A 12,014-nucleotide genomic window follows, 5' to 3' on the forward strand; every position below is an offset into this window, starting at 1 on the left:
ATCTAAGACTAGGTAAGACAATTATTAATAGTAGTTAAGCCAATTTAACAATGATATTTTAAAAACAGATTTTAATATTAATACCAAGATAAAGGTGAAACAAACCTACGTGGCAATAATCACAACAATCTCCCAAGACTAGATAATAAAAAGTCACGAACTCTAGATGAATACATAGAAATATCTCAAAACTTAAAAAAACAATATTGTTCAGATAACAAAATGACATTACAATAAAAGGGAAAGAACTCCAAGGGACTGTGATGACGAAGCAGCTCTACCTTGAATCCCCGCGATCAAGAAGCTAACTCTACTTGAGTCCAATATCTTCAATATCTATATCTCCACAAAAATGTGCAGAATTGTAGTATGAGTCCACCACAGTCGGTACCCAATAAGTATCAAGACTAACCTCGGTGGAGTAGTGATGAGGTACAAGTCAATACACATACTAATCATAATAACTTGTGCAGTAAATAAGTAAAAAGCTAATAATGAAGCAATAAGCAGTAAATGACAACAAGGAATAAACATGTGATATAACCGTAAAGTAATATGTACACCGTTTAAGTACCAGTGAAACCAATTAAGGAAAAACAATGACAACCAAAAATTCAAACCATTCTAACACAAGTTTCACAACAGATTACTCCAAGATACCTCTCTCATAAACAAAAATCACGAGTCTCCAAACACAAATCATATGCTCACGGCACCTTATGCCCATATTATTAATCACAAGCGCACGGACAACTCACGTGCCAATATCTCCATCTGCCCGGCATGATCAAAGGCTCACATTCACAATTCAACCAGCGTGGTCACAGGCTCAATACCGAAATCCGCTCGTCATGGTCACAAGCTCACTACAACAATTCGCTTGGCATGATCACACGCGCAATACAGAATGGAAGTAGACAATATAAGAATACATAGGCATGATCAATGAATGTCAACTTTCATACTCCAGAACTGGTATAAGTTGCATGCTACAGTGTATGCTTCGGGCGAGTGTACTAGTACAATCCAAGTTAACAAGTAATATCAAAGACATCGAGTAGCTCATTGAAAGAAACACAACAAGTCATGTAAGGTGAATGGCATACACAAGGAAAAATTACATAATCACACAAATATCATCAACATAATGCCCCCAGGCCATCGCATATCCGCCCTGACATAGCCAACATTATCTTTCTGTATTGACAACACCATAGTAGCCACCCTTATCGCTCTGCATAATAGCCACATGTATCTCTCCGCCCAGACAATAACACAATCGCCACATGTATCATTTCGCATAATCAACAATTATGAGATGCCACCCTTATGCTTCGCATAACCACAATCAAACCACATAACAAAATCATATGTGCTAACATTACAATAACACGACATAAACACTCGTACCACAAGTGCCCATATGCCACAACCCTTTCCAAAGCAACAATACCAATATCACCACAACATATAGCCCACGACTCAACCACAATGTGTACAATAATCTCAATAGAAACAAAATAAAATGGGAAAAAATAACTCAACAGTGAACAATACTCCATTAAACGACCACTTCAAATAAAACAGGTTAATGACTTTCAATAACTTCGACTTCAATTAATTGCTTAAGAATAAACTCAATAATAAAGGTATTTCCATGAAATGGCAACGTCGAATTTAAATGTATGACATAAGCTAACAATGAAAGAGATGACATGAACTAGACACTACGTTTAAATGCATGAGAATAACCCGATAATGCAAGGATATCATGTAACAACAATTTTAATTAAGAATAACTCAACAATAAAGGAGGTCACATTACAATAAAAGAGCTAACAACTTTAAATAAACATATAAGAGTAAACTTGACAAGTAAAAGATAAGACATGTGCTAACAACTTCAAATAAAGCATGCGAGAGTAAACTTGACAAATAAAAGATATAACATGTGGTAACAACTTCAAATAAAGCATGTGAGAGTAAACTTGATAAATAAAAGATATAACATGCGCTAAAAACTTCAAATAAATAGATGAAAGAAGCCTAAAAGTCTAAACCGGTCAATTCCCACATATAAGCCTTAGTACGCACTCATCACCTCGCGTACACGCCTTTCACATAAGTCAAGTAATACAATCAACCCAAATAGTAAGGGGTAGTTCCTCACATAAAGTTAGGCAAGATACTTACCTCAAAGGAGCTAAATCAATACTCTAAATAGACCCTCCCGTGTAAAACAACCTCCGGTCAGCTCGAATCTAGCTAAAATAACTTAATAACATAAATAAAAGCCATAGAAAATAATTTTGGATAATAAAGTTTCGATCTTTAATGAAAAACAAAAAGTCAACCCAAAACTCAATTTCGGGCCCGCACCTCGGAACCCAACAAAACTCACAAAGTCCGAATACTCATTCTGATATGAGTCCAACCATAGCAAACTTATCCATTTCTGACATCATTCAAATCATCATTTTTGTATTTTATAAAGTTTTTACAAAAATCTCAAATTTTTTCAATTCAAATCGCTAATTAAATGATAAAAATAAAGATGAAATCATGAAATATAACCAAATAACTTATGACAGGGTTTCTTGGAAATACTTACTATATGACTTAAGGAAAATGAGATTTGTTGAGCACTTTATCAACATCGTGTTGAAATTAATTACAAATAATTAGTATCCAGTGTTGGTAAATGGGCAGAACTCGGGTTTTTTCAAGTCGACAAGAGGAGTGAAGCAAGGAGATCCTCTATCACTTGCATTATTTATACTGTCAGCAGAGGTGTTATCTAGAAGCTTGAATAAACTATTTGAGGATACAATATTTAGGGAATTTGGTATGCCTAAGTGGACTAACCCCTTGAACCACTTAGCATATGCTAATGACACCATAATTTTTGCCTCTGCACATCCTCCTTCTTTAAACAGAATCATGGCAATACTTGGGGGATATGAACAGGTATCAGGCCAGATGATCAACAAAGCTAAGAGCTCCTTTTATCACATGAATTGTCCCATGCAGTGGAAGATTTAATAGAATTTACTAAAGTACAATTCCCCTTCATCTACTTAGGTTGTCCTATATTTTATACTAGAAGAAGGAAAGACTACTATGATGATCTAGTGAAGAAGGTTAAGGCTAAATTGCACTCTTAGAAAGGAAAGCTTCTTTCATTTGGAGGCAAAGCAATACTGATTAGTAGTGTGCTTCAGAGCATGCCCCTGCATCTACTTTTCATTTGTTGACCCCCCCAAAAACACAATCGACTACCTACACAAAATCTTTGCAAGGTTCTTCTAGAGCACAAAAGAAGAAGGGAGGAGTAGACATTGGTCTTCATGGCAAAAGCTTTGTCTTCCTAAAGAAGAGGGAGGACTAGACTTCAAATCATTATATGATGTTTCAAGGTCACTATTTTCTAAATTGTGGTGGAGATTTAGGACAACAAAAACTTTATAGTCTAATTTCATATGGAACAAGTACTGCAAAAAAGAATTACCTACTATTGTACTATTGTGGAGGAAAATGTTGAATGTTAGGGGAAAAGTAGAACATGAGACTCTTTGAAAATTGAAGAGTGGAACAACAAATATTTGGCGTGAAAATTGGACAGGATTGGGTGCATTATATCATTTGTACCTCAGGAATTTCAAGTAAACGAAGAAATGCAAGAGGTTTCAGAACTATGGCAATCAGGAGCATAGAATGAGAAGCTCATTAATTGAAGTATACTTGAAGACATTACGGCACACATCATATTAAATGTCAACTAAGAAGACACTAAGGATTCATGGGACACTCTACAGTGGATGCCAACTCAATCAGGAAAGTTCACTGTCAGTAGTGCCTGGCAGATACTTAGGCAGAGGTGCAACTTCAACCAAGAGTTCAAATATATATGGATTAAAGGATTGCCATTTAAAGTATAATTTTTCTTGTGGAGGTTATGGAGACATAAGTTACCTACAGATGACCTATGGAGAAGGCAAGGATATACACATGTTTCTAGATGCTGGTGCTGCCAAAGCCCACATGAGGAGACACTTGAACACATTTTCCTAAGTAGTCCTACTGCTGACAAAGTCTGGAAGACATTCATGGGGGCTGCAAGGATTATAACTACAATGGTACAGGTTAAACAGGTTATATGAGCTTGGTGGAATGCTGAGTGTTGTCCAAAATTAAAACCTATGTTTCTAGCAGATCCAACTATCATCACTTGGGAATTATGGAAGAACAGAAATACTGGCAAAAATGGAGGATTAGTTTCTACTTCTAGAGTCATTCATGAAGTTAACAAGACACTTCACTCCTTGGCAAGATTTAGGTACTCATGGATACACAACATACCTGTGTTGTGCCCTGATATGATTCACTTCTTTGGAAGATACAAACCTACTCTTATCACTACAAAAGTCACTTGGCAGATTCCTCATGAAGGGTGGTATAAATGTAACATTGATGGAGCCTCAAAGGGGAATCCTGGACATAGTTCACTTGGTTTTTGTGTTAGAGATGGTGTATGTGATTTGATCCATGCAAGAGCAGAGGACATAGGGGTAATTACCAATGTTGTAGCTGAGGCAAATGCAATATTGGTAGGTCTGGAATACTGTGTTGAAAAAAACCTCCATCCACTTATTTTGGAGACTGATTCATTGGTTTTGAAGAAGGTCATTGAAGGGGAATGGGATACACCATGGTCCATAGGGGGATAAGTGCAGAAGATTAAAGGGATAAGAGATCATTTCAATGTGATCTTCCAACATATTTTTAGAGAAGCAACACAGTAACAGATTTTATAGCTAACTTAGCATTCTCTTTTGCAGGTACTATTCAATTTGATAAGTTCTTTAAATTGCCTAGTGCAGGAAGGAGATTGATCGACATGGACAAATTTCAAATTCTAAATCTCAGAGTTAGGATGGGAAAGAGAAAATCAACAGACTGATGACTAGCTATCTTAACAAAATGATAGCTGAAGATCTTAGTAAAATAACATGTTGTATTTTAGTGAGATATCTATCGGTGGTATCAGCAAGCTATCATGCTCATTCTGGTGGTGTCCTGCTGAGAAATGTTACAGAAAGGACATGCAAGTGGTATAGCTCATTTCAGACAAAGGCTAAATGCTCTAAGATGCCAAGGAATAGGTACTGGAATGCTGTTCTAGGCAAAAAAAAAAAGTATCAACAACATACTACACATTTCTGGCACAAATACTCAAGGTATGAATCAACACCCCTGTTCAATAGACACACAATCTGGGATCCAACAATGCAATGAACTCATCATCTATAATGTGTTTCAATGATGATGTTAGAGCACTCTTCAGTGCTGTTAGCAATGTTACATGCACACTTCAGGGAATGATAACATTATTGCTAATAATGCAGTTGATACTGATGAATGATTCTTGAAAAAAGTTTCTACCATCAACTAATATATGTCTTTTATCAGCCTGCTATCGAGTGTTATTAGAAGGTTTTCAATCTCGAGGAACAACATACAGTACACTGGTACTAACGTGGCAAAATGATGAAGAAGCTGCTACTTTACGCAAGGATGTGAATTACACTACGGCTAAGTAGCTTACTAGTTTCTATAAATACATTTATGGTTCTCATTTCATCATGCTACTTCTACGTACTGAGGAACAATCAAAGTTCTACCACACAGTCTTCAACAATGCCAGCCTTCAATTGGTTGAACTGATTTTCCTAGATTCTTTTGGATATTATACTTACAGCATGGAGATGAGTCATTACTCAGTGGTATTAGCATTAAAAATGCTCATTCTAGGATTGGTGCATCATCATATGGTAAGATAATGACAAAAGGGGCCAGCGGCAATACATACAGAACTGAATTGTTTTGCTATAATTGTGTATGTACAGCATATGATTTTAAACAAATTGTAATCAATCTGGAATGCATATTGCCAATGCAACTATGCTATGGATACATCATTACCAAATGCAATTAGAGATCAATCTATGCTTGTCAACGATCACTGAACGTAGTGTGGTTTGGTCATTCAATTTTGCCATTTCCTTTGAAAAGAAAAACTTGGCGCCTAGTGAGAGATATAACGGTGCTACACTGAGGTTTTGCACATGGCCAGTGGATACACGCATCATCCCATGTGGGGAATTGACAGGAACATCTTCCGTAATAAATTGCATTTTTCAATTCAATTGCTTCATCCTAATTTATTTTTGTTTTAATTTTATTCAACTATTTGTAATATTATGGATATTTGTTTTTATTCAATATGTAATATAATGGCCACTAGGCAGCATGCCTAGTGGTATATTTGCTTAGAAAAAATAAATTCGAGTCAAGAATACTTATCCCAATTCAAATGGTGAAAATTCACTCCAAAATCGCCCAAATTCAAGCTTTTTTACTCAAAAAGTGATAAAATGACAAAAGCCCTCGAAAATAGAGTATTATATAGTCGGCCGAGGTCTTCCTTTTGCGATCGCGTAAAGTGCTTCGCGATCGCGAATCACAAAATCATAAGCTGCCAAATAACCCTATGCAAACATGATCTGCAGCCCCCGAACGCGACCCATTAGCTCAACTGAACTACATGAATGCGACGCTATTCACGCGAATGCGATAGCCAATCCCCTAGCGCCCTTCCAGCTCTAACTCTACTCAATCGAGACATGATGGAAGCAAACGTGATGACCAATTTTCCCCCAGGCTACGCGAACGCGATGAGTAACTCCTAAGCCACACTAGATACACTTCAAGATCGCGTTCTTCCGCACGCGAACCCATAGAACTGCAGAATAATAGAGAAACCTACAACTCTAAAATATGAAGGAATGGCCCGTAGCCCATCTGAAACACACCCGAGGCCCCCGGGACCCTGTCCGGTCATTCCAACAAGTTCCATAATATAACGCGAACCTGCTCGAGACCTCAAATCACATCAAACAAATTTGAAACTACGAATCGCACCTCAATTCAAGTTTAATGAACTAATGAACTTTCTACTTCTACAACTCGCGCCGAATCATATCAAATCAACCCAGAATGACCTCAAATTTTGCATGCAAGTCCTAAATGACACGACGGAGCTATACCAACTTCCCGAATCGAAGTCCAAACTCGATATCAACAAATTCTATTTCCGATCAAACCTTTAAACCTTTCAAACCTTCAACTTTCCAACTTCTGCCAAAATGCATCAAATCAACCTACGGACCTTCAAATCCAAATCCGGACATACGCCTAAGTCCAAATCAACATACGAAATTATTGGAATTATCAAACTACCATTTTGGAGTCGTCTACATAAAAGTCAAACTCCGGTCAACTCTTACCACTTAAGTTTTTAATATGAGAATTATCCCTCCATATCAATCCTGAATCACCCGACAACCGAATTCGACCATACACGCAAGTCATAATACACAATACGCTGTTACTCGAGATCTTAAGCCACCGAATGAGATGAAAAATCTTAAAATGACCAACCGAATCATTACATTACAGTTGCACAATTAGCATGACTACTTATATATTAAGTGTTAAGTGTCCCAAGGAGTGCACTTGGAAAGTTTGGACATAGATATATATTATAGGATCATCAGCAGTTTTTTAATAAGATGGAGTGGATTCCTTCATTTCTTGGGTGTGAGTAAACTCAGGAAGTTCAGGTAGTCCTGCGTATCCAAGTTGACGGATAGGGATTCATGTGAACCCATACTCATCTCCCTAAATTATATATAATAATGTTATATTTTTTCAAAATTACTTAAATATATGTGCGTGAACTCATGCTCAAAGACTATTATGGTGCAATTATACACCTCTACAAGTGAAATTGGCAGTTCAAATCCTATTCTGAATGGTCTTGTTTTCGGCACAGAGTATAGATATATATATGTGAAAACTACTAAAAGTTTTTAAAAAAATATATAATTTTGAACCTATAACTTTAAAAGTGTAGTACGTCACGGTAAGAGACTAAAGTTAAACCAGTCAAATATAAATTCTAAAATTCTGGATCCGACTGTTCTGACAGATACGTTTTCTGTCTTGCTAGTGGTGCTTTGAATCTATTAATCATGATTACTTGAATAGAATTTCATGATGATTGTACTCTCTGCCCGACCCTATGCTCCCTCTTCCTAGGACAAATATTTATAAATAATATGTTTGCTGATTTCAATGGAAAACAATTCACGACTGGGAATTGAAAAAGTATTTGGGTGGATAAGAATACCATACTAAAACCCCATCTAATTTTTTCTTCAATTAAAAACCACTAAATTGCCATCAAAATTTTGTCTTGCATTTAAAACATTTTAGTCCTATTGGGGAATATTTTCCACCTTATACTATAACTTGTTCTATCTTATTGCGCCTAGTACCTTGTAGGCAACTGGCAAAAACTAGTTCTATTTAATAGTGAATTTAGTAATTTCGCAATGCAAAAATGATTTTGCTTTTCTGTTTCTCAATAGTAAAATTAAATATTGTTTGACTTAGTGTATATTTTTATATAATTGATAGGAGGAAAATCTAACTTAGTTCAATTTAACTCAATAACAGGTTAAGTTAGTCGGGTCCCTAGCCAATGAGAAGTGACAAAAAAAAATTAGGCTGAAAGAGTATTTCCTTCCTTTTCTTTTCTAGTAGAAATGAGGTTAGCCTTGGCGTAACTGGTAAAATTATTGTCATGTGACTAGGAGGTCATGAGTTCAAGTCGTGAAAACAGCTTCTTGTAGAAATAAAGGGTAAGACTGCGTACAATAGACCCTTGTGGTCCGGCCCTTCCCGAACCCCGCGCATAACGGGAGCTTAGTGCACCGGACTGCCCTTCTTTTCTAGTAGAAATGTGGAACTTCTATGACAAAATAAAAAATGCAGCTGAAAGGCCCATCGTTGTAAGATGAAATGTGGAAGTAATGCATGACGTAGCTGCACCAATGTAGCAGGAGTAATTCACTACGTACTTGAGCAATTTTGTTCACAAGGTGTCGTCTGGTTGTAATTAATCAGAGATTAACTAACATTATATTTTCCATTTTTTGTTTGTCTAAATGCTTATGCTTTTAAACTGTCCGAATTATGAGCCAAACCATTCCTTAATTTTCGACATTGTTTGGCCTCTAATGGAATGACTGCTTCATGCAATTCCCTCCTTTTGCTCTCCTTCTTTCCCTATAAATTCACCTCCAACATTGTTGTTACCATTGGCAGGCGTTGAAGCGTTCAAGTTTACCCAGTATCCCCTTTTTCTCCTGCCAGCAGGAAAACCAAAACGAAAAAAGAAAAAGAAAAAAAAGGAAAAAACATGGGAAAGCTTTTGGTCCTAGTAACATTGTTGGTGTTTTTGGGGCACAATGTGGAAGGACTCGGGGTGAACTGGGGTGACATCTCCTCCCACAAGTTGCCTCCTAAGGATGTGGTCAAAATGTTGCAAGAAAATGGCATTAAGAAGGTGAAGCTTTTCAATAACGATGAGACCACCTTGAATGCCTTGGCAGGAACTGGCATTGAGGTCATGATTGGCATCTCCAATCAACTCCTCAAGGATTTGGTCAATCCTGATGTAGCCACGAAATGGGTCAAAGAAAACGTCACTCGTTTCGATCCAAAGTCTCCTAAAGGTGTTAATATCACGTAAGTATATATCTTTTTGCGGAATAGCTAGCTAGTGACATATATTCAAGTTCCTCTTCATATATAATGTCAAATCGCCTTTCAATCGATTATATATGTTATTGCTTTGGTACATGCAGGCTTATAGGTGTTGGTAATGAGCCATTCTTAAGAGATTACAAGGACACATTGACAAATGTAACAGGGCCAGCATTGGAGAACATCCAAAATGCACTGAATGACGCTGGACTTGGTGACACCACCAAGGCAACTGTACCTCTAAATGCTGATGTTTACTTGTCACCAAGCTGGAATCCTGTCCCTTCTGCTGGCTTTTTCCGCGCTGACATCGTTGATCCACTCAACTACATTCTTAAAGTCTTGGACAAGAACAAAGCTCCTTTCATGGTCAACATTTATCCTTTCCTTAGTCTTTTCTATGGAAATGGTGCCTTCCCCTTCGACTATGCCTTCTTTGATGGTGTCACCAATCCTCTCAAGGACAAAGATGGCATCGAGTACACCAATTGCTTTGATGCCAATCTTGACACTTGTGCAGCTGCTCTTGCTGGTGCAGGATATCCCAACATGACCATTATGGTAGGAGAAATGGGATGGCCTACAGATGGCAACCCTTATGCCAATGTTACATTGGCCGACAAGTTTTACAAAGGATTTGTATCATATCTCGCAAAAGGAAAAGGCAGCCCCCGTCGCCCTGGCTACCTCGAGGCTTACCTATTTGCCTTATTTGATGAGGATAGGAAGAGCACGCTCCCTGGAAACTTTGAGACACACTGGGGGATCTACTACGACGATGGCACACCAAAATTCCCTCTTGATCTGTCCGGCAAGAACAAGACTAGTCTCGTGCCTGTGCCAAACGTTGAGAAACTCCCCAAGAAATGGTGTGTGGTAAAGCCAGATGTTAAGAACTTTACAGGCCTTATGTCATATGCTTGTGACCGTGCAGATTGTACACCTCTTACTAATGGATCATCTTGCCAAAACCTTAGCGACGCTGACAAGGCATCATATGCACTGAATGCCTATTTCCAAAACCAGGAACAGAAAGATGGGAGCTGTGATTTTGAAGGCAAGGCAACAGTGACCACAAAGGATCCATCTCAAGGGGCTTGCAACTTCACCGTTGGCTTCAAGTCACGTACTCCTCTTGCTCCTTCTCCTTCACCTTTGCCTTCTTCCGATCACTCATCGTCTTCAGATGCTAAGGCTCCTTCCTCATCATCTGCTTCTCCAAAACCTTTGGCCTTTGCTTCTTCTATGGGAGTCGTTTTTCTTCTTTCACTATTTTTCATGTAGATGAATCATGCTTAGACGTTATTTAATAATTTGTGATTCCTCCTTCTGTTCCCCATTAGGTTTCTTGTTTTGTGGAGAGTCGACAATTGAATGTAATGTTTTACTTGAAAATAAAACGTAAGGAAGATATTAGTTGAACTCCGTTGGCTTCTATGCGTGTCAATCATTTTCTGATCGCATGTACTATTTAATATATCAAATTTAAACAGAGTACGTGTTAATCCCTCCGTTTCAATTTATATGAACCCGTTTGACTGAGCACGGAGTTTAAGAAAAAATGAAGATTTTTGGAATTTGTGGTCCTAAACAAGTAAAAAATGGGCCTAGAGTATTTGTGTGGTTATAAAAGTTTCTTGTTAAGGGTACAATTGTAAGTTTAAGCTAAATTATTATCAAATTTAGAAAGGGATCATTCTTTTTGAAACGGACCAAAAAAAAATATGTTCACGTTAACTAAAACAGACGTACGACACTTGATCTTTTAATTTGTAAACCTCCATTTCAAGTAGCCAATCCTCTGCTGTTTTCTCCCATTTGACTTGATACGTTATTTGGTATGGACTACTGAGGGAAAGGAAGAGAAAACGAAACAAAAATTTGAGAAGGTAAACAAATTTGATTTTCTTTATATCGTTTTCTTTCGAAGGAAAGGTGAGGAAGACCGTTAACATCAGTACCTCTTTTTTATCTTCTATGTTCATCAACTTAGCATGCAAGCCCAAGAGAAATAATTTCAGCTTGTTTACTTTGTCTTCCTGTTACCCCATCCAAACAAATATTAATTAGGCAAGAAATTTTTTACAACTTCCCTTCCCCTTCTCTAATTTCCTCTTATTTCCAAAGAACATGTAGTTATTCTGAATCGTGCATGTATTCGTTTAAGTAATAAGATGCTGTTCGGAGGGATATGAAGCAAAACAACATTCATATATTTTATCAACTAGTAAGTGCGGTACATTATTGAAAATTGAAAATTGATTTTTTATTTAAAACATTTATTAATTATGTTGTTTTCTACATTGCTTTCAGGTTTTCCTTTAGTTATGTTGTTTTCTCTG

General features: G+C 37.3%; 1 protein-coding gene across 1 annotated transcript; it reads left to right on the top strand.

Moving 5' to 3' along the window:
• The first annotated feature begins 9,229 nt into the window (after positions 1 to 9,229).
• LOC107783237 (glucan endo-1,3-beta-glucosidase 8-like) lies at positions 9,230 to 11,094 on the top strand. The gene is made up of 2 exons (XM_016604204.2): positions 9,230 to 9,654; positions 9,774 to 11,094. Exons 1-2 carry the CDS (start codon positions 9,326 to 9,328, stop codon positions 10,954 to 10,956), a joined length of 1,512 nt encoding a protein of 503 aa, XP_016459690.1. The 5' UTR covers positions 9,230 to 9,325; the 3' UTR covers positions 10,957 to 11,094.
• Positions 11,095 to 12,014: the final 920 nt, after the last annotated feature.

The sequence above is a fragment of the Nicotiana tabacum genome, chromosome 4 (genome assembly GCF_000715075.1).
Source record: "Nicotiana tabacum cultivar K326 chromosome 4, ASM71507v2, whole genome shotgun sequence".
NCBI lineage: Eukaryota > Viridiplantae > Streptophyta > Magnoliopsida > Solanales > Solanaceae > Nicotiana > Nicotiana tabacum.